This window comes from Cornus florida, unplaced genomic scaffold, assembly GCF_030987335.1.
Source record: "Cornus florida cultivar Cherokee Brave unplaced genomic scaffold, ASM3098733v1 CherokeeBrave_3.0.0_Hap2_Chr10, whole genome shotgun sequence".
Classification (NCBI taxonomy): Eukaryota; Viridiplantae; Streptophyta; class Magnoliopsida; order Cornales; family Cornaceae; genus Cornus; species Cornus florida.
The window spans coordinates 68,644,738-68,672,613 of record NW_026775580.1 but is presented as its reverse complement, the minus strand read 5'-3'; the positions used below and the strand labels follow the sequence as shown (position 1 = coordinate 68,672,613).

Below are 27,876 nucleotides of genomic sequence, written 5' to 3'. Positions count from 1 at the left end.
ATTGCATTGTTAGTGTCACTTGTAGTGTTACCCTTAGATTCAGAGATGGATTGTAAGTGTCTTACCATTGTGGTAAGGGCTCACGTTTGTTTTAAGACAGGTTATTATTGCATTGGTTTTTAGAGTCAGTGTATGGCTAGGACTGGTCCTTCCTTTTTACCTAGGCACTCTAGGACACGATGTCCATAGGGTTCATTGTTGCATCACTTTTGTTTTCTGCAGTTTCATTTTCTACCATATTAGTAGTATGATTTATGATATTGTGATACATGAGTATGTGGAGGTCTATCCACATTTGCCTTCTTGTTGTGTGGCGATAGCATGCCTTTCTTATATGCTTCGAGATGCCATGTTGCTACTGCGCTTTAATGACATGCTTTTGTGTTTATGTGGAGACGTGTAACATGTGCTTTTGATTTTCATCTAAGTGAGTAGATTTTCTTTCTGGTAGTTGTATTCCTTGTCATATGCATGACTTCCAGGTTTGGTTTTCCCATTCGTTTCCCTTGGTTGCACGTAGTCTGTATGCGGGTTTCCACAATGGTTTTGTGTTGGTTTGTGTTAGGGACTTCACAAAGAGTGAGTCTCTTCCCTCCGTTGCGTTGCGCACTGTTTTGGGGTTGGTTGGTCCATGAGGATCATCGTTGTTGTCTTGAGTCCTTGGTGAGGATTTGATAGATTTTGGTCGATTTAATTCCATGTAGGGGGTGAAGTCTTTGACCTTGTTGTCTTCCATTTTAGAGATGGAGTCGTGGTGTTATCCTTTTTAGGACTAATGGTCCCCTTTCTTTCGTGTCTTCCCTTGGGGAGTTCCTACCGTGGTTGTTGACGGTTGTGGTGCTCAAAGTAAGTTGATTGATGTGAGATTCTTTTTTGGGGACTTATGTCCAAATCATTGAGGATTTGTTTGATTCGTGAGGTGAGCTCGATGCACTTTTGAGAATATCTTTCGGAGACTTGTTTTCATTTTGGAGGCCTTGATGTGGTTGACTCTTAGGAAAAGTTTTGGAGGATCACTGTTAGATATGGCTTGTTGAGGAGTTTTCTCGTCCTAGTTATGACTAGGCGTAGTTTTGAGGAATTGTTGTTCCAGTGATGGTTCTTGGATTGAAATTGAGGAATTTTGATTTAGCTTGGTGATGCCAAGCACGGTTTTGAGAGATTCATTTGGTGACCTTGGTTGTTGGCATTTTGATGTGAGTGCCACTTAGTGGACTTGTATTTTGATGACTTAGTTATCCGTGATAAGGTTGTGGATTTGATGTTTGATCATGGTGATTGGTCATGTAATTGATCTGTTTTAGGGAGAAATGTAGGACTTTCGATGGAATGTCTTGTGGTGAGTTCCGTTTTAATTTTTGGAGGTCTTGATTCACTTCTCAGGCTTTGGATTCTCGATTGATGTTGTTGGTAGTAGCATTTTGAGACATTAGAGTAGTCGGTTTTGTTGTATTGAGGATTTGAGGCCTTAAGCATAATGGTGCCTATGACATTGTTGTCAGAGTTTGGGATTGGCTGAGATGGTCCGGAACATCTTTGGACCATATTCTAACTCTCACAGATACCTAGTTCCCATATTGCTTTTGGTTATGATCGTTTTGTGACATTGATGTCATTGGTATTGAGAGGTTTCATGGGTAGACCTAGTGGGGGACAGGTTATGAATTAGTGCCTTATACTGTCATACTACCGTACGAAGTTGTGTGTTGTGGGCGAGTACTAGTTGCCGTCGATGCTACCTTACTGACGAGTAAGTGTGGGCCAGCACTAAGCACTGTCATTGCTACCACACATTTGAGTACGTCGTGGGCGGGTTCTGGTCGCTATTCGTACTGCCATGTCGTCTTTGTTCGGTACTTTGATTTGATCTGTGATGATCTTGGAGTTCAATTGGTGGTTGTTTATGGATCGGTTTGGAGGTTCATCAGGAGGAATGCTTACGGTTGTTGTTTTCCATTCTTTTGTTTGACCTTGGGTCCTGTGTGTAAGTTTAGACTTATCGTGTGGCCATGTGGTCACTTTTCCTTTAAGAGGTCGTCTTGTCATGAGCACGTGGGTGCAAATGACACTAGTTTGTGTGTTCCTTTCAGCTTTGAGGTCACTAGTGTGGCGTGTTGTGTGGGATACTCGGTGATGTACTCTGTAGTTATCCTGGTTTCGCTTTTTGTTGGTTGGGGCTGGATTTCGGGGACGAAATCCTTTTAAGGTGGGAAGGTTGTAACAACCCGGATTTTCACGGATAATTTTTTTCCGTTGTCTTTTCTTTTTTGGGTTCGGTTTTTCATCACTTGATGCCGTCTCGAGTGCTCTGGAATGATTTCCGAGACTCTTTTCCTTGGATTGACAACTAGCTTTAGGGATTGTGTCATTTCCATATTTTATTTTTCCGAACACTATTCACATTTTATCTTTTTCTTGTTTATCCTTTTTCCTTTCACAACCTCACTTTTTGTGCCCGGATTTGATTCCGATTTTGCATGCATTCATGATATTTGATTTCCATGATAGTGTCATTTTTACTTTTCTAGAAAAGCATGTTGATTGCTTATTTCCTTCATAAAGGGGTATTAATGCATACTTTAGTGTAATTCTTCTTCACTTTTGGGGTTTTAGTGTAATTAAATAAAGTAATTATTTTTCATCTTGGGGACCATTTTGTAATTAAATTTGGAAAATATTTTCAAAAAGGACCTTTTTGCAATTTTTGAAAAGTCTGACAAGTGTCACACTCTCATTGGTCCACTTGTTGACATTTGTGTGGAAACACTTTGATGCATTGGATGATGACATTTGGAGGATGAGGATTCACCCACTTGTTGCCCTAGGATTGGTGCACTTGTTGGCTTGGATGATTGACAAGTGTAGGTGTGGGATTAAGCCTAGGAGTGAGTCATGGATTGGTGACAAGTGTAGGTTCACAATTTAGTCTTGCGAATATCTTTGGGTCACTTTGGGATTATGGTTTTAAAGGAGGGTTTTTGTGCAATTGACCATAGATGTGTGTGTTGACCATGGTGTAGGATCACATAGTGAGTGGAGAGTTTCTATTTCCTCCACTCACACATTTTCACATTTCATCTCTTTCTTCCTCACCACAAAACCCTAGCCTCTATGGATGAAGCTTGAAACTTTAAGCATTGACCTTGATCTTTGAGGCCCTTCCACTTACTTTAGACCATAAAGCTTGGAATACTTTTTGTTCCCCTTATCCTCCTCTTCAAAACCCTTGAAGGATCTAGCGTAACTCTTAATTTTGCTTTGGTATCTAGGGATTCAATTCTCTAGTGAGGTATTGATCTATTATTTTGAAGTATTTTTATGTCATCATTGAGTGTTTTACATGCATAGAAGAGAAGGACTTGTATTCTGCCCCTTAAACTATTTTAACTTGAAATAAATTTTGTCAAATTAAATATATAACATGAAAATATAATCAATTAGCTTCCATTTAGTTTTGGTTTCATTAAAATGAATTAGTTATGAATTTTTGAAGTTGCAAGCTAGTTGCTGAAAATTTGGATCTTTTCTTATCCGGTCCGGAAACGAATTTTTATATGGAGCTGTGGTGCTTCAATTACCTTAAAATTTTTACTGAAACTTTCTCCATAGATTTTACACTACTCAAAATTTGTTCACGATTTTAGATCATTTCTCAATTTTTTTAAAAATCCGTGACTATCTGCTTTCCATGTTTTTATTGCAGTTGGAAAACATTTTTTTACATAATTTATTTCACTAACCTTTTGACATTGGATCATGGCTTAAATTTTCAGTTTTACACTCTCATATGCTTACTTCCAAAATAAATTAGGTTTGCCCAATTTGGATGTCAAATAAATTTTTCATGAATTTTCAAAGTTGGAAGCTATAGGCTGAAAATGTGTTTTCTGGGCAGAATTTGTTTCAGAGTTGTGGGTCAAAACTGTTTCAATTGGGAAAATATTTTGTTAAACTAAATTGATATTATCAAATTACAGTGCTTAAGCTTTCATTGGGCTTTGGATTCATTCAATTTGGATTAGAATTGAATTTTTTATGAATTTCCCAAATTGAAGGTAACAAGCTGAAATATCTGTCTTGCGGACCAAAAATTTAAGGCGATTTCATATCGGTGGTAATTGGGATTTTCATTCCAATTGAGGTAAGAAATGTTTTAGGATTTATATGTGTTGTATTGAGTGTTTCTCATGATTATACAACTTATATGTATGCCTTATATCAAATTTAGAAAGTTGGTAATTTTTATTTCTTTGTATAAGATTTAAAATTCATGATTATATATAACTTTGATTTGAATTGTGGCATGCAAAAAAATCATATTTTAATATATTTGTTAACATATATTAAATTGGTATTTATTGAACAAAAATTGCATATTTCATTTAATATTTATCTTTTGTGAAAGATTAAATCCCATAGCCGTACCTTGCATGGAATTGACTTGTGATATGCTTTTAAATTATGTCTTGGCATGTTGTTTAACATACTTTAATTTGAGAGCATTTGGACAAGTATGAAAATCTAGAGATTTTAATTAAAATGATTAATTAAAATCTAATTAAGGGTTCCATTGGCCTAATTAAGTGTTTAACTTGATATTTGTGATAACTATAACTTATGTTCTAGCATATGTTAATTTGAAACCATTTGATGTTGTTTTAGAAGTTAGGGATTTGATTATCATGATTTAATTAAATTCTACTTTATTGTTCTTATGGCCTAATCGAGTTTTGATGTGGTGTATGTAATGACCATGCTATATTGTTTATCATGTATTAATTGGAGGCCATTTCATTGAGATTTGAAACCTAGGGAATTTAATTAGTTTATAGATTAAATTCCGTTTCTATGGTATTATTGATTAACTCATGTATTTGACATTGATAGTATGTTTACATCATGACTTTTGACTTATAAGGAATTTATAATTTTTTTGTTTTTAATATTGGATTATATTGTTATAGCGTGTAACGAACCGCACTTTGAAGATTCGACATTGTCATCCTATAGTAGTTGTGGATTTAGAGCATGTGTTGTGTGGATACAATCTACTTGTGCATGGAAGGTGACTTAGTACATTATATAAATTACGTATAAGTTATGAACTTATTGGATTATTTTGGAGTCTTGGAACATTGTTACAATGATATGGCTAAAGTTCGACTTTAGTGCGGGAGGTATGAGTTCTCCCCAATTGAGATAGTGCGCACTAGGGTGGTCTTCCCAGCAGGTTAATGCCCAGAATAACCAATTTATTCTTGGTTTAGTCAGAGACGTGATGTCCAAGTTTTCCACTATTTGTTTTCGCATTCAATTCCAAGTTATCAATCAGGTTTATATTGTGACTGTGGTTTTGGCTATTGGCGATTTGATGTTGTTAAGTACATCCATACTAAATTGCTATATTTAGTTGATTTAGCATTTAGATTTCAAGTTAATAACTTTGAGAATCTATATCTAGTTGCTTTGTGTAAGCATGTTTCTATCTGGTTGCTTTATGTAAGCATGTTTCTAACTAGTTGCTTTGTGTAAGCATGTTATATCTTGTTGCTATGTGTAGCATGCTCTTGTGTTGTTGAAATTGCATAAAGGATGTGTTTTATGCTAGAAATGATCTTAGGTAGCTAGGATGCTCCCTGAGTCGTTAGTATACAAGATTAGAGATTGCAATTGTTTGGGTGATTTGCTGAGTTGAGCTTCTTTAGAAACATTCTTGTTCACATGCAAGTGTTAGCATGTTCATGATTTGTCTATGAAATGTAATTTTTCTAACTTGGAGGTCTGACATGTCAAATGTTGTAAATGAGTTTTAATAAGACCATGGGCCATTGTAGCATGTTTAAAATACCATTTTACACTTGCGTGTATGTTCACATCATCACATAATAGCATATAATGCAATTTGATCATGCTATGGGGAGTCATTTTGATGCCTTAGGGATGACGTACATCTCTAGTGGCCACTTAGTTTCCTACATTTTTGCATTTCGGATCCGTTATCGGGTCATTCTTTTGGTTCATCACAGGACACACTGGGTTGAAAAATCTAGAGTCGTTACAGGTGGTATCAGAGCTCCTAGGTTCGAAAACCTTAGGACGATGGGTTTTGGGTGCATATCATGCTTTTGTTGCCATGCTCTATGTGTTTATATGCTTTGTGATAACATGTTTTGGTTGATAACATGTTTATGTGCTTACGTGCTACATGTTGTATGCCGTTTGTTTAACATTGTTTTATTGTAATATAAAGAGTATGACATGTGATGTATGCTAGATTCGAATTATATATGCATAATTGTGTTGCATATTTGGCATGACATGGGATTGGTCATTGAGGCACAAGTTGAGGTTGATGGTGATTGTAGTCACAGTTTCGTGGTAATATAGGTTATTGTTGACCAAGTATTGGTTTTGAGGTAGGTAGATGGTCACCTTTTGTTTAGGCTCTTGTGAGATGAGTCATTTGGTGTTACTGTAGTGGTGGATTTGTTGGTTTTGGGCCATTATGAAGTTATGGACCTCTTAGGATCCTTGATTGTCCAGGAATATTTCACTAGAACTTGCATTTTTCGTGGGCGGGTACGTTTGTGGGCAGGTGCATGGCACTGTCATGCTACCGTGCTGGCTAGCTACAAGCGCAGTTCGGATGGAATCAGTGTTGGTTTTGTTTTGATAGGCGTTGTCCTTTGATCGGTGATGATGAGGGTTGTTTTGGAGATCATTCGTGGTGATTGATTTGGTTGTTGTTGGTATGGCTATAGTTGCCATTTTCTTTAAGTTCTCCTTGCGCGATGACACTTTTAGGATCAAGTCGATTGATAGATGTTTCGGGTAAAGAAAGCATTGCATTGTTAGTGTCACTTGTAGTGTCACCCTTAGATTCAGAGATGGATTGTAAGTGTCTTACCATTGTGGTAAGGGCTTACGTTTGTTTTGAGACAGGTTGTTGTTGCATTGGTTTTTAGAGTTAGTGTATGGCTAGGACTGGTCCTTCCTTTTTACCTAGGCACTCTAGGACACGATGTCCATAGTGTTCAGTGTTGCATCACTTTTGTTTTCTGCAGTTTCATTTACTACCATGTTAGTAGTATGATTTATGATATTGTGATACATGAGTAGGTGGAGGTCTATCCACATTTGCCTTCTTGTTGTGTGGCGATAGCATGCCTTTCTTATATGCTTTGAGATGCCATGTTGTTACTGCGCTTTAATGACATACTTTTGCGTTTATGTGGAGACGTGCAACATGTGCTTTTGATTTTCATCTAAGTGAGTAGATTTTCTTTCTGGTAGTTGCATTCCTTGTCATATGCATGACTTCCAAGTTTGGTTTTCCCATTTATTTCTCTTGGTCGCACGTAGTCTGTATGCGGGTTTCCATAATGGTTTTGTGTTGGTTTGTGTTAGGGACTTCACAAGGAGTGAGTCTCTTCCCTCCATTGCGTTGTGCACTGTTTTGGGGTTGGTTGGTCCATAAGGATCATCGTTGTTGTCTTGAGTCCTTGGTAAGGATTTGATAGATTTTGGTCGACTTACTTCCATGTAGGGGGTGAAGTCTTTGACCTTGTTGTCTTTCATTTTAGAGATGGAGTCGTGGTGTTGTCCTTTTTAGGACTAGTGGTCCCCTTTCTTTCGTGTCTTCCCTTGGGAAGTTCCTACCGTGGTTGTTAGCGGTTGTGGTGCTCAAAGTGAGTTGATTGATGTGAGATTCTTTTTTGGGGACTTATGTCCATATCATTGAGGATTTGTTTGATTCGTGAGGTGAGCTCGATGCACTTTTGAGAATATCTTTCGGAGACTTGTTTTCATTTTGGAGGCCTTGATGTGGTTAACTCTTAGGAAAAGTTTTGGAGGATCACTGTTAGATATAGCTTGTTGAGGAGTTTTCTCGTCCTAGTTATGACTAGGCGTAGTTTTGAGGAATTGTTGTTCCAGTGATGGTTTTTGGATTGAAATTGAGGAATTTTGATTTAGCTTGGTGATGCCAAGCACGGTTTTGAGAGATTCATTTTGTGACCTTGGTTGTTAGCAATTTAATGTGAGTGCCACTTAGTGGACTTGTATTTTGATGATTTAGTTATCCGTGATAAGGTTGTGGATCTGATGTTTGATCATGGTGATTGGTCATGTAGTTGATTAGTTTCAGGGAGAAATGTAGGACTTTCGATGGAATGTCTTGTGGTGAGTTCCATTTTAATTTTTGGAGGTCTTGATTCACTTCTCAGGCTTTGGATTCTCAATTGATGTTGTTGGTAGTAGCATTTTGAGACATTAGAGTAGTCGGTTTTGTTGTATTGAGGATTTGAGGCCTTAAGCATAATGGTTCCTATGACATTGTTGTCAGAGTTTGGGATTGGCCGAGATGGTCCGGAACATCTTTGGACCATATTCTAACTCTCACAGATGCCTGGTTCCCATATTGCTTTTGGCTATGATCGTTTTGTGACATTGATGTCATTGGTATCGAGAGGTTTCATGGGTAGACCTAGTGGGGGGCAGGTTTAGTGCCTTATACTGTCATACTACCGTACGAAGTTGTGTGTTGTGGGCGAGTACTAGTTGCCGTCGATGCTACCTTACTAATGAGTAAGTGTAGGCCAGCACTAAGCACTGTCATTGCTACCACACATTTGAGTACGTCGTGGGTGGGTTCTGGTTGCTATTCGTACTACCATGTCGTCTTTGTTCGGTACTTTGATTTGATCTATGATGATCTTGGAGTTCAATTGGTGGTTGTTTATTGATCGGTTTGGAGGTTCATCAGGAGAAATGCTTACGGTTGTTGTTTTCCATTCTTTTGTTTGACCTTGGGTTCTATGTGTAAGTTTAGACTTATCGTGTGGCCATGTGGTCACTTTTCCTTTGAGAAGTCGTCTTATCATGAGCACGTGGGTGCAAATGACACTGGTTTGTGTGTTCCTTTCAGCTTTGAGGTCACTAGTGTGGCGTGTTGTGTGAGATACTCGGAGATGTACTCTGTAGTTATCCTGGTTTCGCTTTTTGTTGGTTAGGGCTAGATTTCGGGGACGAAATCCCTTTAAGGTGGGAAGGTTGTAATAACCCGGATTTTCACGGATAATTTTTTTCCGTTGTCTTTTCCTTTTTGGATTCAGTTTTTCATCACTTGATGTCGTCTCGAGTGCTCTGGAATGATTTCCGAAACTCTTTTCCTTGGATTGACAACTTCCTTTGGAGATTGTGTCATTTCCATATTTTATTTTTCCGAACACTATTCACATTTTGTCTTTTTCTTGTTTATCTTTTTTTCTTTCACAACCTTACTTTTTGTGCTCGGATTTGATTCCGGTTTTGCATGCATTCATGATATTTGATTTCCATGATAGTGGTATCTTTACTTTTCTAGAAAATCATGTTGATTGCTTACTTCCTTCATAAAGGCGTATTAAATAAAGTAATTATTTTTCATCTTGGGACCATTTTGCAAATAAATTTGAAAGATATTTTCAAAAAGGACCTTTTTGCAATTTTTGAAAAGTCTGACAAGTGTCACACTCTCATTGATCCACTTGTTGACATTTGTGTGGAAACACTTTGATGCATTAGATGATGACATTTGGAGAGTGAGGATTCACCCACTTGTTGGCCTAGGATTGGTGCACTTGTTGGGTTGGATGGTTGACAAGTGTAGGTGTGGGATTAAGCCTAGGAATGAGCCATGGATTGGTGACAGGTGTAGGTTCACAATTTAGTCTTGTAAATATCTTTGGGCCACTTTGGCATTATAGTTTTAAAGGAGGGTTTTTGTGCAATTGACCATAGATGTGTGTGTTGACCATGGTGTAGGATCACATAGTGAGTGGAAGATTTCTACTTCCTCCACTCATACATTTTCACATTTCATCTCTTTCTTCCTCACTACAAAACCCTAGCCTCTATGGATGAAGCTTGAAGCTTTAAGCATTGACCTTGATCTTTGAGGCCCTTCCACTTACTTTAGACCATAAAGCTTGGAATACTTTTTGTTCCCCTCATCCTCCTCTTCAAAACCCTTGAAGGATCTAGCCTAACTCTTAGTTTTGCTTTGGTATCTAGGGATTCAATTCTCTAGTGAGGTATTGATCTATTATTTTGAAGCATTTTTATGTTATTATTGAGTGTGTTACATGCATAGAAGAGAAGGACTTGTATTCTGCCCTTAAACTGTTTTAACTTGAAATAAATATATAACATGAAAATATAATCAATTAGCTTCCATTTAGTTTTGGTTTCATTAAAATGGATTAGTTATGAATTTTTGAAGTTGCAAGCTAGTTGCTGAAAATTTAAATCTTTTCTTATCCGGTCCGGAAATGAATTTTTATATGAAGCTGTGGTGCTTCAATTACCTTGAAATTTTTATACGGAGCTGTGGTGCTTCAATTACCTTGAAATTTTTACTGAAACTTTCTCTATGGATTTTACACTACTCAGAATTTTTTCACAATTTTAGAGCATTTCTAATTTTTTTTTAAAATCCGAGACTATCTGCTGTCCATGTTTTTATTGCAGCTGGAAAATATATTTTTAGATAATTTATTTCACTAACCTTTTGACATTGGATCATGGCTTTAATTTTTCGTTTTACACTCTCATATGTTTACTTCCAAAATAAATTAGGTTTCCCTAATTTGGATATTAAATAAATTTTTCATGAATTTTCAAAGTTGGAAGCTATAGGCTGAAAATGTGTTTTCTGGGCAGAATTTGTTTCAAAGTTGTGGGTAAAAACTGTTTCAATTGGGAAAATATTTTGTTAATCTAAATTGATATTATCAAATTACAGTGCTTAAACTTTCATTGGGCTTTGGATTCATTCAATTTGGATTAGAATTGAATTTTTTATGAATTTCCCAAGTTGAAGGTAACAAGCTGAAATATCTGTCTTGCGGACCAAAAATTTAGGGCGATTTCATTTCGGTGGTAATTGGGATTTTCATTCCAATTGAGATAGGAAATGTTTTAGGATTTATATGTGTTGTATTGAGTGTTTCTCATGATTATACAACTTATATGTATGCCTTGTATCAAATTTAGAAAGTTAGTAATTTTTATTTCTTTGTATAAGATTTAAAATTCATGATGATATATAACTTTGATTTGAATTGTGGCATGCTAGAAAATCATATTTTAATATGTTTGTTAACATATATTAAATTGGTATTGATTGAACAAAAATTGCATATTTTATTTAATATTTATCTTTTGTGAAAGATTAAATCCCATAGCCGTACCTTGCATGAAATTGACTTGTGATATGCTTTTAAATTATGTCTTGACATGTTGTTTAACATACTTTAATTTGAGAGCATTTGGACAAGTATGAAAATCTAGAGAGTTTAATTAAAATCTAATTAAGGGTTCCATTGGCCTAATTAAGTGTTTAACTTGATATTTGTGATAACTATGACTTATGTTCTAGCATATGTTAATTTGAAACCATTTGATATTGTTTTAGAAGTTAGGGATTTGATTATCATGATTTAATTAAATTCCACTTTATTGTTCTTATAGCCTAATCGAGTTTTGATGTGGTGTATGTAATGACCATGCTATATTGTTTATCATGTAGTAATTGGAGGCCATTTAATTGAGATTTGAAACCTAAGGAATTTAATTAGTTTATAGATTAAATTCCGTTTCTATGGTATTATTGATTAACTCATGTATTTGACATTGATAGTATATTTAAAGCATGACTTTTGACTTATAATGAATTTATGAGTTTATGTTTTCAATATTGGATTATATTGTTATAGTGTGTAACGAATCGCACTTTGAAGATTCGACATTGTCATCCTATAGTAGTTGGGGATTTAGAGCATGTGTTGTGTGGATACAATCTACTTGTGCATGGAAGGTGACTTAGTGCATTATATAAATTACGTATAAGTTGTGAACTTATTTGATTATTTTGGAGTCTTGGGACATTGTTACTGTGATATGACTAAAGTTCGACTTTAGTGCGGGAGGTATGAGTTCTCCCTAATTGAGATAGTGCGCACTAGGGTGGTCTTCCCAGCGGGTTAATTCCCGGAATAACCAATTTGTTCTTGGTTTAGTCCGAGACGTGATGTCCAAGTCTTCCACTATTTGTTTTCGCATTCAATTCCAAGTTATCAATCATGTTTATATTGTGACTGTGGTTTTGGCTATTGGCGATTTGATGTTGTTAAGTATATCCATACTAAATTGCTATATTTAGTTGATTTAGCATTTAGATTTCAAGTTGATAACTTTGAGAATCTATATCTAGTTGCTTTGTGTAAGCATGTTTCTATCTGGTTGCTTTGTGTAAGCATGTTTCTAACTAGTTGCTTTGTGTAAGCATGTTATATCTTGTTGCTATGTGTAGCATTCTCTTGTATTGTTGAAATTGCATAAAGGATGTGTTTTATGCTAGAAATGATCTTAGGTAGTTAGGATGTTCCCTAAGTCTCACCTTTGACATAGACGTTAGGTGGAATGAACCACAATGATTAAATCATGTACACTTGTAAAACGTAGGTCGATGCATGCTCATTTCTTACGAGTAGCTTTATGTTACTCACCCCTACGATACTGGGGCATATTTCAGGTACAGGATACAAGATTGGAGATTGCAATTGCTTGGGTGATTTGCTGAGTTGAGCTTCTTTAGAAACATTCTTGTTCACATGCAAGTGTTAGCATGTTCATGATTTGTCTATGAAATGTAATTTTTCTAACTTGGAGGTCTGAATTGTCAAATGTTGTAAATGAGTTGTAATAAGGCCATGGGCCATTGTAGCATGTTTAAAATACCATTTTACACTTACGTGTATGTTCACATCATCACACAATAGCATATAATACAATTTGATCATGCCATGGGGAGTCATTTTGATGCCTTAGGGATGACGTACATCTCTAGTGGCCACTTAGTTTCCTTCGTTTCCGCATTTCGAATCCATTATCGGGTCATTCTTTTGGTTCATCAAAGGACACACTGGGTTGAAAAATCTAGGGTCGTCACATATACTAAACCATATTAAGACAAGTCATGCAATGTCTAACCATATGTACACAAGTATACATTTTATATGAAAATCTCGTAAATCAAGTATACGAACATAAGTATACTAAGCTAAAAGAGATACGCCCAAAACAAGTATACACGGCACAAGCATACTAAATGAAATTTAAACTCACAAAGTAAGTATACAAGTTCAAGTATACTAAATAGGATTCAAATATCCAAAGCAAACATCAATTCTCAAGCTACAAGTAATCTATGATTAACAAGTTGAAATTGCATGTGAAATCAAATAGTGGAAAGACTAGGACATGCGGTCGCTAGACCAAGCAAGTGTTTCCGGGCAATTACGACCCACAAGGCACTACCGAGTGCGCACATGTATAAGTTATTCCGGGCAATTATAACCCACAAGGTAATACCTAATGCGCACTTATGACTTAGAAGACTCTTGTCTCCATACTAGAGCCAAACCCTAGCCATCACGTGAAATATGTCCTTATAAGCTTCCCAAAATCAATAAGTTCAAAACTTATACCAAAATCAATAAGTTAGACCAAACTTATATCAAAATCAATAATGCATAAAACCATCTTTCATGCACAAATAAGGTTGAATCCACACAAACCATGTCCTAAGATTCAAGTCTAAATAGCATATGACATGTCAAGTCTCCAATATACAATTATACACAAAGCAAGAATATTTTTACAACAATTGAATCACATTACCATCTTAAGTCACAAGTACTAAATAAGCTTCAATTTAGTAACAAACTTTCGAGGTAAACAATTGTAATATTCTAACAAGCTATATACATACACAAGATATATTTCAACAAGCTTTATAAATCAATGATATTCTATATCATGTTAAGTCCAATTACCATTTTAAGAGGCACCAAGTACTAATTCTACATCCAATTAGTAATATGCTCACAAGGTAATTAATTTCACTACATTAAAAGGGATTTTCAACCTAACATGAAAAGTCTCTAGATTTCATATTAACCCCAAATAAACTCAAATTAATATATGTTAAAGGACATAGCATAGTCTTCACATATACTATACCTAAAATCAATTTAAGTGACTACAACACTTAAAAATAAAATTAATTAAGCTAATTAATTAATTTTCTCTAGATTTTCAAACATATCTAAATGTCCTCAATTTAATATATGTTAAAGAACTCACCAAGGCCGACTTTAATATCACATTACAAATTGATTCCATACTTGATACAACTAGGTGAATTAAACTTTAATAAAAGATGAATATTAAATAAAATTTGCAATTCTTATTCAAATAATCCCAATTTAATATATATCAACCACCATACCAAGGCCTAAATTTCTAGCATGCCATAATATAATTCTAAGTTGCCTACCATCATGAGAATTAAATATTAAATAAAGAAAATAATTAAATCAAATTCTATAACTTGAACAAGGCATGCTCACAAATTTTATATGCTCATATAACAATCAATACAACATCAATATAACCCTAAAACATCCCCTACCTTAATTTGAGATGAAAATCTCAAAAGTCCACCGAAAAAAAAGTGCTCCAAATCCGACGATACCGAAGGGTTTTGTCGGGGACAACACGATCTACATGAACCCACAAGAAGCCCCATCAAAATCACAACTTGACTTAAAACCCGAACTCAAAATTTGGCCAAAAACGAGTTCTAATAAGGGTGAAAGAAGCGCGTAGTCAACAATAACACAAAACGCAAATGCCCTATTATGTTCTGACAAAGAAATGAAGCTCAAATGAGGAGAGAGAAGGTGGAAGCCTCCCTTGGGCTGCCATGGAAGCTTCAGGTCATGCAAGAGAGTGGGGAAGATGAAAAAATAAAATATCTCACCCCCTTTTATAGAAATCTCAAAAAGTGCCCCGAACGGGCCTCGCCGGGTCCGGAAAAGTGAAATTTGAGCAGACGTGCTCAAATGATGGAACTCTATGAACAAAAAAGATTCAAAATGAGAAAATATGAACAACGGAAGAAACAGCATCGGAAACCGAGTTCCGAGCAGAAAGTTATGCCCCAAACAAGTTCAGCGGCAACCGGGGTCAAAAACTCTGAAACTGGAGAAAAATGACTAGAACGGAATTCTATGAGTACATGAATCGACGAAAAGTGAAAATGAATCCCGTACAAGGATCTAGGCTCAAAATAAGGCATTTTTGCAATAACTTTCATTAATTACATAATGACACCTCCAAAAAGTGAAAACTGCACTAATGACCCAGAATGAAAATATCTTCCAAAAATATTTCTTAAAAACCCCTGAAATAAAATATCTCCAAAATATATTTATGAAAAACACCCCAAGAAAAGAAAATAATTCCAGAGAACTTTGCATCCATGCCCTTATGGACACCGGGAGCAACCAGAGTACTTTCTTGCAAAAGTAAAGATACGTATTTCATGGAAACCACTTAGAATGAAGATACGTGAAGTCAAAAACCAACTCTGGGCATAAGAAGTGAGGTTTTGCCAACAAAGTGACAAACAGGGAAAAGACAAAATAGGAATAAGGACAAAAAAAGTGAATAGTCTCGAAAAACGAAAATTGTGGAAATGACTCGGTCCTCAAAGGAAGTTGTCAATCCAAAGGAAAAAGTCTCAGAAATCATTTCCGAGCACTCGATACCACACTAAGCGATGAGAAACTGAACTCATAAAAGAAATTTTAACGAAAAAAATTCATCTGTAAAATTCTGAGGAAAAAGGAAATGAAGGAAATGACTGGGTTATTACAATTTCACTATCAAAATTTACCCTCCTTAAGAGAAGAGGCTCCAACCAATCCTCCTCAAAGGACACGTTAAAAAATTCCCAAGGACACTAGCAACCTAATGCTCAACGTCCCATCCAAGTACTCCTCGTATGACACATCACCTTAAAGGCTATTGGATCCCACACTAGGGTTGGATCTGACATCTAACACACCTTACACAACCATACAAAGTATCCCAAAAACCCACATGGATAGTGGTCGCGAGACCACTCGACTCATCGACACCGAGCTCGACTCATAATTCCAAGGTTACACATGATCCAAGACAATGACTACCATCATTAAATATTTATAGAAAAAAGTAAGAACCTAAGTCACATAGAGCAGGAACGAAAGCGGGAGCGGGAGAGTGGCATATCCCAAAAAATCTTAGAGCAGGAGCGTCGCATTATAAATATATAAAATATTAATTTATAATAGTAAATATATGTTTTAAATAAATTTCATGTAATTAAAAAGACAAAATAGTGAATCAAATATGAGTCCATTACAACCAAACAAGCTGCTTTATAAAATTGCATAAATTAACAAACATGACAATCAAACAAGCTGCTTTATAAAAATAAAAACATAACAGTGAGTAGGGCATAATAGAAAAAGCAATGTTCAAAAACATTATCTTTTATACATTTAACCTGCTTTAAACTCTCAAGATGACAATCATTGTCTTTAAAATAATAATGTTCAAAAGTATATGAAAAGTATATGAAATAGCAGAGAGAATATGAAATAATGGAACGAGAATAAGACTATAGGAGTGAATCAAGAGTCAATTATTAGTGAAAGAAGTTCAAGAATCACGAACCCAACACTTAATAGCAGAGAGAAAATTAAGAAATCACAATCAGAATATGAAAAGTTATTCATTCATTTATTTCTTTACTAATAAATAAGTATTATTAAATATTAAGTATATTGTTATATTATTTGATTTTTACCGATAAAGGACAGAATTTACTTAATTAAATTAAATTGATTACTTTTTGACATAATTAACCTTATTTGGTCTATTTAAGTTGGGGGTAAAATCAAAATTTCTCAAGATTCACACTAAATTCATGAATTTATTGTCAAAAGTCGTCGAATTCTTGAACAAAATACATGATTTTACCTTACACAATTCGTCGAATTGAACTTTAAAAACTAGTGAATTCTTAAATTGAATTTGCGAATTCAAAATTATGAATTCGCGAATTCAAAAACATGAGAGCGTGAATTTTTGACGAATTTGCTTTCAAAACGCCAATTCGCATGTGGAGCGATGGAGAGCCAATGATTTGAGCGAATTATTTGACTTAGGTAAAAACCCTAATTTTCTCAATAATCTATATGTTTGAATAATTTGATTAATAGATAATCAACTTCATGTTTATCATAATTATAAAGTTGAGAGTGCAGATGAGAATATATATATATATATATATATATATATATATATATATATATTTATACACACACATATATATAACAAAAAATAAAAGTAGAGAGAGAAACATAAAATTAGATAGAGAAACGTAAAATTGGAAAGAAAATATATATATCTCCTTGGTGACATAGAGTAGTACTTACTTTTAATCCTGACCTTAGAATCTAATTATTCTGTAATTAATTAATCAGTGTTTTCTTTTTATATTTAAGGCATTTGCTTCTTTTTTTTTATTACCATTATATATTATTAATAGGAAATGACAAAAGTAGACATGTTTTTAATGGAAACAAATTAAAACCAAACTGGTTAGGATTTTCTTTTATACGAATTCCTTCCCATCCGAATTCTTAAATTAAAAATAAAAATTTAATTATTTCCAATTCTTTTGATGATAGGAGGTTAAAACATAGAAGGCAAGCACATCTGAAAAAAAAATAAAAATAATGAAATTTCCAATCCCATTAACTTTTAATTGCCACGACGCATTCCACCTCCATCACCACCTCCACCGCCGCCACCACCACCTACCCCGCCACCTCCACCACCACCGGCGGCGGTGGTAGCGGCGGCAATGGTGGTGGAGGTGGCAGCGGTAGTGGCGGTAGAGGTGGCGGCAATGCTAGGGTAGGTGGTGGAAGTGGTCCATTCCCTTTTTCTTTCATATTATATATTGGGTTATATGATTTGATGATTTTGTTTGTCTTTGAATTCATTTTTATGTAGACACATACAAATAAACATATTTTGAGAGTACAACATTCCTTTGTAATTGGATTATTTAGTAAGTAGTTGTTTGACAGACATAAATTAATTGTAAGGTTGAAAAGAGGACGATTGTGCGTTAATTTTTCAACTAGTATACTTTGAGAATTCCCTGGCTGAACGGATATGAATGAAAGGAATTGGAAATGATTGATTTTTTTAAATTATCGAAAAAAAAATAATTAATTTTTTTTATTTTTAATTGGTATGCTTTGAGAATTCGGATGGGATGGAATTCGTATAAAAGAAAATCCTAACCAATTTGGTTTTAATTTGTTTCTGTTAAAAACATGTCTAGTTTTGTCATTTCCTATTAATAATATATAATGGTAATAAAAAAATAAGCAATTGCCTTAAGGAAACCCTGATTAATTAATTACTGTAAGATTTGATTCTAAGGTCAGGATTAAAAGTGAGTATACTACTCTATGCTCACCAGGAAATAATTGAACGCGACTATATACATATATATATATGATTGGAATCATCTACGCATGCTTTCTTAATTTAACTATAACTTAAATATGTTATAGTTTAACAAAAAGAGAGAGAAAGTGTATTATTTATTAAAATTGAGGACATATCCATCTTTTAAATTAGGGCCACATCTTATTGGAGATACAAATCTAGAATTTTATTAGCATTACTCTAGTCTACTTGTGACCTTGTAGTTGATCCTAGCCGTTAGGATTGTGAAGTAGCGATTGAGAAATAAAAATTTAGTTATGTTAAATTTTTTTTTTCCCCCTTTAGAAATAACACACAAATCCAATCTAATTTGATTCGTGCACATCAGATCAGATTCTTTGACTCACGAAACAGTGGCGAATAAAGAAAATTGAATCTATATAGTTTACTGATCAGATTGGGATAAAAAATTATATATATATATATATATATATATATATATATATTAATAATATGTACATTTTAGTCTTTTATTTATTACATTGTAACTTCTAACCCTAAAGATGGGACCACCCACCTAATTTACTCTTTCTTAATTTTCATTAGTTTATTGAATCATTTCAGTGTATAATGAAATTTGTTTATGTTTATAAAAATCAGACTAAGTTAAAATTAGTTAGTGATCATTTAACTACATGAACTAATGTTAATAAATTAAAATTTTAGTCTGCGAACCATGATTAAAATTAGTAATATTGAGCTATTCGAAAAAGTCTAATCCATGTAATTGATCCAATCTAATCTGATATCTCACAAATTAAATTAGATCGGATTAGGTCTTGCCACGGATTGGTGGCAGATTCAAAAAATTATAACCCGTTATGACCCGAACGGATTAAGTTTGATGCCTAATTCAATTCGATCCAATATATAGGTTTGATGCCTAATCCTATAGACCATAACTCTACTGACTAGGCCATAGGTAATGCCTAATTAAATTAAATATTATTTTAATTAATTATTTAATCTGAATATTGTTCAAAGTTGTCCCATCGAAAAGAATACATACATATGCAAAGTGTTTTTTCTACAATGTTTGCTTTGCATTTAGGTGACTTTGACTTCATATATTTGTCAATTAAACTTCAAAAGTTCTTGTAGTTGTAATTTTTCATATTATATTAGGGCTTCGTATAAACGGTTGACGAGAGGAGGAAATAAAACCCCTCAACTCATCCTTCTTGTATTAGGAAAGGAAATAGCTTTCTGATCGACTCATCCTTCTTGTTTAGGAAATGAAATAGCTTTCTGATTAGAAAAAGAATTCTCGCAATATATATATCAGTAGGTGAGGATACCAAAAATGGCTCGAGCCAGGTACAGTCCACATGAAGAGCAATGGGCCTGATAGTTAACCTAGATCCGAACCAGGCTCTCAACAAAACAGGCCCAAAATTGAAGAAACAACTGAGGATCCACTAAACGGAATTAGACCCGTAGCTCAAGAAGCCCAGGAGGAGGCCCAACACCAATAGTTAGGTGAGAAGCTTCTAAAAAGCAGGCAACAACATTTAAATAGGCTGAAAATAGAGGGAAAAGAAGAGGAAAAAATCCTTGAAGTGCATAGTTACTCTGTCAAAATAGAAAAAGGAATTTCTTGCATTTTCAATGGCGCTGTCTGTAGGAAACGAAGAAGACTGATTTATGATAGGTCAAAAGTGATTCATGAGGAAGAAGCTTGATCTCTGAAAAGTGAATCAGGATCGTGAGTGATTCATTGTTCGTCTTGCTGAATTTTGATTCTGGTTGATTTTGAAGAGATTTGCATTCGATCTACGTAGTTCTGGTTTGTTCATGTTCAATCGATCTATGGGATTGTATTTTGTTTGCTAGAGTTAGATTTGACAGGTCCACGATGGAAGAGATTCAGATCTGGTCTTGTAAGGTTAGAATTCAGCCAATTCAAGTCTAGATCTAGTGTGATTGCATTAGCGAAACTGAAATTTGTCCGGAAAATTGTGGTTAATGACTTTGCTCCAATCAGGAATGATGATCAGAGGTGAGAGCTCAAATCCATTGGATAATGGCCAGCAGTCGAAGCTCGATGAATTGATGAGTGTAATCGAATCACTAAAAAGAGAGAATGCAGAATTGCGAGTTGGAATAGAGCGTCGTGAGGCTCCTGCTCTTCCAAGGCCACCTCCAGTAGGAGAGGGAGTTGTGCCATCCAGTGCTGCTCATCACAATGATCTGGAAGGAAACAATCGTATGGATCTTCATCACGAGGAGATTGTGCCAAACGATTTACCTCCAAATGTCCGTCAGGTGGAGGAGCGAAAAGGATCTATCAACTTAGATCCACATACGGATCATGCGAGAAGAAGCCACCGCTTTTGATCCAACTCAGGGAAGGTTACGATGTGATGAAGCAATGGAGTTTGGCCATCATGGAGCTCCATCGCCGTGGCATAAGGAATTCACAGATGATAGATCATTTGATCCACCCTACCAGCCTTCAATGGCGATGTATGATTACAGGAGTTCAGAAGGAAGATCTGCAGATCCAAGGATTCCACCACGGTTTTCAAGGGAGAATGAAGCACTCCGTTCCTCCGCAAGAACGGCTGCATCACCGTTCAGTAATGAAATCCTGAACGCTCTGAATTCGAGGAAATTTTCCATGCCAGTATTCATTTTGTTCGATGGAACGACCGATCCGATCAATCACATTGACCACATTCAGTTGAAAATGGCTTTGAATACAAACAATGACCCTTTGATGTGCAAATGCTTCCCTACAAGCTTGTCAGGGCCAGCCCTCAACTGGTTCAAGAATCTGACTCAAGGTTCAATCGCTAGCTTCCAAGACTTGTATGATAAGTTTATCAGCCAATACTATGGAAATAAATGCCCGGCTAAAGATGTGTCAAGCCTATTTACAATGAAGCAGCATAAAGATGAATGACTCTAGGCTTTTCTCACCAGGTTTAACCTTATCAAGAGTATGGTTATGGAGTGTCATCCATCAACAGCAGTTCAAGCATTCAAGTTAGCAATGAACCGAGGGACACCAATCCACACAAGTCTGGTGGTGAATACACCAAAGACCATGGATGAGCTGAATGAGAGAGCTGACAGTTTCGTGCGTTTGGAAGAAGAAGAAACAACTAATGCAAGGAAGACATCTATTATCTCCACAGAGGAGAAGTCCAAAGCCAAGATTCGGCAAAAGCAAGCTCCGCAGTGTCAGACCTCCTGGAAGGCAGAGAAAAGGCCCCGAGAGGAGTAGTCGTTTACTCCACTCAAAGTCACTTTGGTAAGGTTGTACCAAAAAAACACAGATAAGTTTCGTCCCCCCTTACCAATTAGACAACCTCTCGAATAGAGAGATCAATCTAAACATTGTGTTTTTCATAGTGATTTTGGTCACTAGACTAATAAATGCAGGAACTTAAGGAGGCAAGTGGAGATGATGATCGCAAGGGGAGAATTTACAAGATATGTTCAAGGGCCAGCGCAAGACCAGAATCGACCAGCTTAGCAAGTTAAGAGAAATCAAAATTCGAATCACCATAACGCTCAGCCCATTCAGATTATAAATGTAATTCATGGCCGACCTGAACAGACAACAGAATCTAAAGAATTGCTCCAAACGCGCCTCCGCCAAGTGCAAATAAAGAGGCGAATAGGCAGTGTCAACACTCTACACCAGCAGAGTGCATTAACGTAGATAAGGTTTGACAAAATAGACCTGTTGTAAGTTCAGATTCCTCATGAAGACCTTTGATTGTTAGTTTGATAGTGGCGGAGTGGTTAGTACGAGGGGTGCTAATTAATCCAGGGAGCAATGCGAATGTCATGCCAAGGGTCACCTTCGATCGGCTAGAAATTAAGCCAAAGGCACTTAAATATACTGGGAATCCATTGTTAGGATTCGATGGAAAGCGAGTCGAACCGATCGGCACAGTAGAATTGCTTGTTCAAGCTGCCGAGAGAGAACTTTTCGAAAGCTTTGTGGTAATGGAGATTTACCCATCTTATAATCTGCCGATGGGGAAAGGATGGATTCATAGAGTCCAGGGAGTCCCATCGACCCTGCACCAAGTGATGAGATGTCTGAGTCCGGATAGAAATAAGGTGATTGATATCTATGGGGACCAGGTTGCAGCAAAGGAATGTTACTCGGTGACTCTGAAAGCCGTAGGGAAGGAAAAAACTCCCATTCGATCTGATAGCCCACAATAGCAACTACAGAAGCCTCCTCCCAGCACGAATGGGGAGGAAGAGCCTCCGGTGTTGACCGAGGAACCTCTAGCTGATGTTCAAATTAATCATTTGAGGCCAGACCGAACCACAAAAATAGGTTCAGGGCTTGGTAAAGAAGAGAAACGCCAGTTGATTGATTTCTTTTCCCAGAACGTGGATGTGTTCGCTTCGAGCCATTCTGACATGCCGGGAATCGACCTCTCAGTCTCTTGTCATTCCCTTCATGTATATCCGAACGTTAAACCTGTACGGCAGAAGCAAAGAAGGTTCGCCCCGGAGCGCAACCAGATCATTGCGGATGAAGTTGATAGATTTTTAGAGGCTGGGTTCATTAGAGAGGTTCAGTACCCGATCTGGCTATCGAACGTGGTTGTAGTGCAAAAGATGAATAGAAAGTGGAAGGTTTGCATTGACTTCACCAATCTGAATAAAGTCTGCCCGAAGGATAGCTTTCCTCTTCCAAAGATTGATCAAATGGTGGATGTTACAACGGGGTATGAACAATTAACCTTTCTAGATGCCTATTCAGGTTACAATCAAATCCCAATGGATCCGAACGATGAGGAAAAGACCTCTTTTGTCACTGAACGAGGGACCTACTATTACAAGAATCAAATGGACAAGACTGTTGAAGCTTACATCGATGACATGGCAGTGAAGAGTAAATAAAAGGACCATTAGTTGCAACATTTGCAAGAGGTGTTCGATGTACTGAAAATGTATGGAATGAGGCTAAACCCAACCAAGTGCTCGTTCGGCGTGGGATCCGGGCAATTCCTTAGCCACGTGGTCAACAACAAAGGGATTGAAATCAGCCCAGCCCAAGTGGAAGCTTTACTAAAAAATGCAGAACTAAGCACTGTCAAGGAAGTCCAATCTCTCACCGGACGCATAGCGGCACTAAGTCGATTAATCTCTAAGTTATCAGACCGATGCAAGCCATTCTTTGATACAATAAGAAGTCACAGAAAACAATCCTGGGGGGATGAGCAGAGGCAAACACTGACAAAGTTGAAAGAGTATATGCGAAACCCACCAGTCTTGACTGCCCCAAAACTAGGTGAGAAGCTTTTCCTGTACCTTAGAGTTTCCAACATTGTAACTAGTGGTGTTCTGATACGATGTGAAGAAGGTAAGCAGTTCCCAGTTTTCTATGTCAGCAAAATGCTAACCGAGCCAGAGAGAAAGTATTTGAAGGTTAAACGAGTAATAAGCATTTTGGTTTTTGTGCTTATTTTTCCTTTGGGGATTTGCCGGCATGGCATTGCTTTATGGAGGTTCTTTTCTAGTGATAAGTAGTGGTCGTTGCGAGGAGTATCGAGAGTAATGCTTATTCTCTTATTATGCTGGTGTTATCTTAAGGATGTTTGAGGAAGAATCCTTTGGTAGTGGCTTGATGGTCCGGTGGGATGATAGGTTTAAGCTGTTGCTTGGAATTAGTGGCAATAAAGGTGTTATGGTGTGATATTTAGTGCTGATGAGTGGAATAGTTTAAGGTATGGTCCAAGGAAGGATTAGGAACTATGAGTTGTTTGTTATGTCTTGTCGGATATATGATAAGATTATGCGCTAGTTGAGGCGATTGTGGAGGGTTTAATCTTTAGAGCTAGTGAGAGCGATGTTACCATATAGGCACTTTTTTTTTTCCCTTTTGACGAGTCAGTAGGTTATTGTGACTGAGGTCATGGGTCTTGTATGCATGGTGTTCGGGGGAGTGTCACCTTGAAGGGTTGAGGTGGAATGGGTTGACTCACTCCCATGAAGGGGGTGGAGTCTTTGGTTTTTGTAGTGCTTGTTCTGGGAGTGGTCTTGACAGGTGATGTGTAAGGCACAAGTTATCGAATAGAGATTGAATGTTTCCAGTGTCTAGTACTAGCGGTGATGGCTAGGGGATGCGCCGTGAACTGGGAGTTCGAGGATGATTAGTGATGTGATGTAAGTCATGCATTTGGATATTTTTATAGGTATTTGATTCAAGCAGTGTCTTGAGGATAAGTGTCAGTGTCGCCTTAGAATTTTGTGATTTGAGAAAGTGAATGTGTGATTCCATTAAGGAATAATAAGAATGATTGACTTTAGTTTTGAGACTTCAGACATGAGATAGCCTTATAAAGTATTTTAATGAGACAAGAATTGGATTGGATGATATCATGGAGTTAATCTCTAGTATAGATTGTTAGGAACGGATTAGAAAGGTTTTAGGCTAGTCGATGATTGTGGTCTTTGATGTCGTATTGCTTTTGGCTCTTTACGAGTTGTATGATTGAGGAATGATTGGGATTTTGAGAATATATATAGGACTGTATAGTTGTTGAGGTTATATAGAGCGATGGATAGACAAGGAATGGTTCTCATGGTTGTCTTGTGGACTGTGTGAAATTGTGTTTGAGGTTTGGAGTTGAGGTTAGGAACAACGTCTGCGTTGAGACCAGATTGATGATAAGAATGGCTTGGCCAACCATTTCTCTTAAATCAGTCCCTCTTTAGCACGATGTCAAGTCAAAGGTCATTAATTGTTTCGATTTGTCAAGAACGGTGAGAGTACAGTATTGCATGATGTGTCAGCGTGATAGTGTGGATTCAGATGGTTTGTCTCGGGTGACGAAGTGTGCTAGGTAAGACCAAGTGTCCGATAAAGGTTGTGGTTCGATTATTTGATCGTTAAAGATCTTGTCTTGAGAATTTGTGTCTTGGGTACAAAATAATACGTTTCATTATTCTGGTGGTTCATGATTATGTAGTTGTTGGGAAATCTATTGATTAGTCATCTTGAAGTTACTTAGTATGATGATTTTCGTATAATGCAGTTACTAGTCGCCGAAGTGATTATGCGATGGTGTAGCTATGCGGTGGATAACGGGTGCTTGGTCTAATAGGGATGTATAGATTTGAGCTTGAGCTTGATTGTGAGATGAACGGGGTTCCTCGTTTGGGGGCTTGTGTGTTCTTTAGGAGATGAGCTGAGATTAGATGTTGTCAGATTCGGTGGTCTGATGAACTTTCTTCTTTCGGGCTCCGAAGCCTTGTGTAGCTGTGTAAAGGGGACCAACGTTGGTTTTAAGTAGAATCCAGCGGGTTTTGTGTATGATGTTATGAGTGATGAGTACCCTTATAAGGTGATGAGCATTGTATAGTTAGTGGCGGTGGTGTGTATTCGCTTATTGGCATTCGTTATCAAAAGCAATAAGGTCTGTGAGTTCTTAGTCTTACAGTTTTGTGAGGTGTTCTCGGAAAGGTGTGTGGCTGTGGGCCTCTCTCTTTAAGGAAGGTAGATTTTGAGGATGAAATCTATTTAAGAATGGTAGATTGTAATGATCTTGATTTTCATCATTTTCCATTTTTTGAAATTTTTCTAATTTTTTAAGGGTATTTTCGTCTTACCTCATTTTGCGTGCCACGTTGGTCCTGAGGGCCGTTTTAATCATTTTGTTGAGCTGAGGGTTTTAAAGGTTCATTTTTAATTATTTTAAGTCAATTAAAGTTAACAAAGTCATTTCTAGAATTTTCTGGGAATCAGGACGACTTCCAAATTCGGAAGCCCCTCTCGGTTGCCTCGTTTTGCCTTAAGGTCATTATGGACTTTTCACTAGCATATATGTGTGTGTGTGTGTGTGTGTGTGTGTGTATCTTCATATTAGAAATATATTTTGTGGGACAAGGTTGGAATTGTAGAGGAAGGGCAAGGACATGATGGTAACTTGACAAAAAGTTAGTAATCATAGGATGGTGACAAGTGGCACAAGAAAGGCCACACATGTATTTGCAAGACCAAGCCTACACCTCATTCTTCTTCATATTTTCGGCCAAGCTCTCTCTCCCTTTAACCTTTCTCATTCTCTTTCTATATCTACACACATTTACATCTTCTATATTTCAAACTCTACTTTGGGAGGTTTAGAGTATGAATTTGGTAAAGCTATAGAAGAGTGAGTTGTTTTACTTGGTGAGAGCTTTCATTTGAGACCATGGTTTCTAGAGTTTGGAATAATTTCAAATTTAGGAGGCCTTAGGGCTTGTTTGGCTTGCTCTATGGAGGTAGGGGTCTCTAATACCCACATTCTTTGATTTTAGTGAATTTTCTCCTTAAAATTTAACTATAGCATGTTTTAATTTCATGAAAATTGTTTATGTTTATATGGGTTTTGTGTATTTAATATGATAATTATATATCATGTGATAATTGAGCATATGTGTATTGCCTATTTGAATTGTATGAAATGACATGCTAAAGTTGAATTAGTATGCCTAATATGCTATGTCCTATGAATTTGAGGTTGATTTTGTGAATGGTTATGTACTAGTTAATTTTTTTTATACAAGCTTGATGTCGTTATGATGTGTAAGATTTTAATATTGACATGGCATGAAAAACATGAATCATTCATGCATTATCATTCGACAAGATATGGGAAAATTGCCTTGGAAAGAAAATGGCTTCGAGGAAAAGTTTTTGATGAAAGGTTTGCAAAAAAACCCGGTCGCTTAGGAGTTGCATAGGGTCCGTGGCGTTAGTGCGACCTAGAGGGATATAGGGAGACTGTCCTAGTGTGGTTGAGTTACTTTGGCCCCAAATGATGCCATGGAGTTGCCATGGGTCAGGGATAGTTAGCCAACCCTTCTCTCGTGCCGCCATGGAGTTGCCATGGGACAGGTTACACTAACAATTTGAAAATGGGGTTTTGGAAATGGGGAGCAAAATTGTATTACATTGCATTCCATAACATGGCATGGTTAATTTATGACTTGGGTTATTGTTGTTGATATTGTGATTATATTTTTCCCGAAAATGGCATGATCCCGATTTTCTTTTTCCTATTCTTTAGTTAGATTCACGGGGTCACAAAAAGTGTGTCTTAGGCACCTCCTATTGAACAGCTGGCTCATCCCTTTATCATTAACATTTTTTAGGTTTTGGAAGGGAAGTAGCGGATGATGTTCCACCTCAGGCTTAGACAGGATTTAGAAGATATATTTTGTCAGCTTTTGTAACCGAGTCCCATTTTATATAACTTTGTATATTCAGTGATTGTAATTGAAACTATGTTATTTTGTAGTAACTTGAATTATTTTGTAAGGATCTTTAAGGCATGTAACGAACTTATGTTTATATATTGAGAATTTGAAATGAAAAATGACTTATAAAATTAAGTATTTCAATGTGATGGGACTCATTTTGACTTAAACTGGTGTATCAAACACATTTTTTGT

At 36.5% G+C, this 27,876-nt stretch overlaps 2 protein-coding genes across 2 annotated transcripts; both read left to right on the top strand.

Annotated features, from left to right (window-relative positions):
* Positions 1 to 21,412: 21,412 nt before the first annotated feature.
* LOC132277792 (uncharacterized) lies at positions 21,413 to 23,337 on the top strand. Its single transcript, XM_059779638.1, has 4 exons — positions 21,413 to 21,664; positions 21,850 to 21,946; positions 22,334 to 22,563; positions 22,657 to 23,337. The coding sequence occupies exons 1-4, from the start codon at positions 21,413 to 21,415 to the stop codon at positions 23,335 to 23,337; spliced, it is 1,260 nt and encodes a 419-aa protein (XP_059635621.1).
* Positions 23,338 to 23,385: 48 nt separating this feature from the next.
* Positions 23,386 to 24,133, top strand: LOC132277791 (uncharacterized). The gene is made up of 2 exons (XM_059779637.1): positions 23,386 to 23,945; positions 24,031 to 24,133. Exons 1-2 carry the CDS (start codon positions 23,386 to 23,388, stop codon positions 24,131 to 24,133), a joined length of 663 nt encoding a protein of 220 aa, XP_059635620.1.
* The last annotated feature ends 3,743 nt before the right edge of the window (positions 24,134 to 27,876 follow it).

Excerpts from the sequence above, each read along its gene's own strand:
- LOC132277792 (XM_059779638.1), top strand. The coding sequence starts at position 21,413 with ATGGAGTGTCATCCATCAACAGCAGTTCAAGCATTCAAGTTAGCAATG. Across the intron at positions 21,665-21,849 it reads AGTGTCAGACCTCCTGGAAG|GAACTTAAGGAGGCAAGTGG; the intron begins GCAGAGAAAAGG and ends TAATAAATGCAG. Across the intron at positions 21,947-22,333 it reads AGAATCGACCAGCTTAGCAA|GATTCGATGGAAAGCGAGTC; the intron begins GTTAAGAGAAAT and ends ATCCATTGTTAG.
- LOC132277791 (XM_059779637.1), top strand. The coding sequence starts at position 23,386 with ATGTATGGAATGAGGCTAAACCCAACCAAGTGCTCGTTCGGCGTGGGA. Across the intron at positions 23,946-24,030 it reads CATGGCATTGCTTTATGGAG|GATGTTTGAGGAAGAATCCT; the intron begins GTTCTTTTCTAG and ends TGTTATCTTAAG.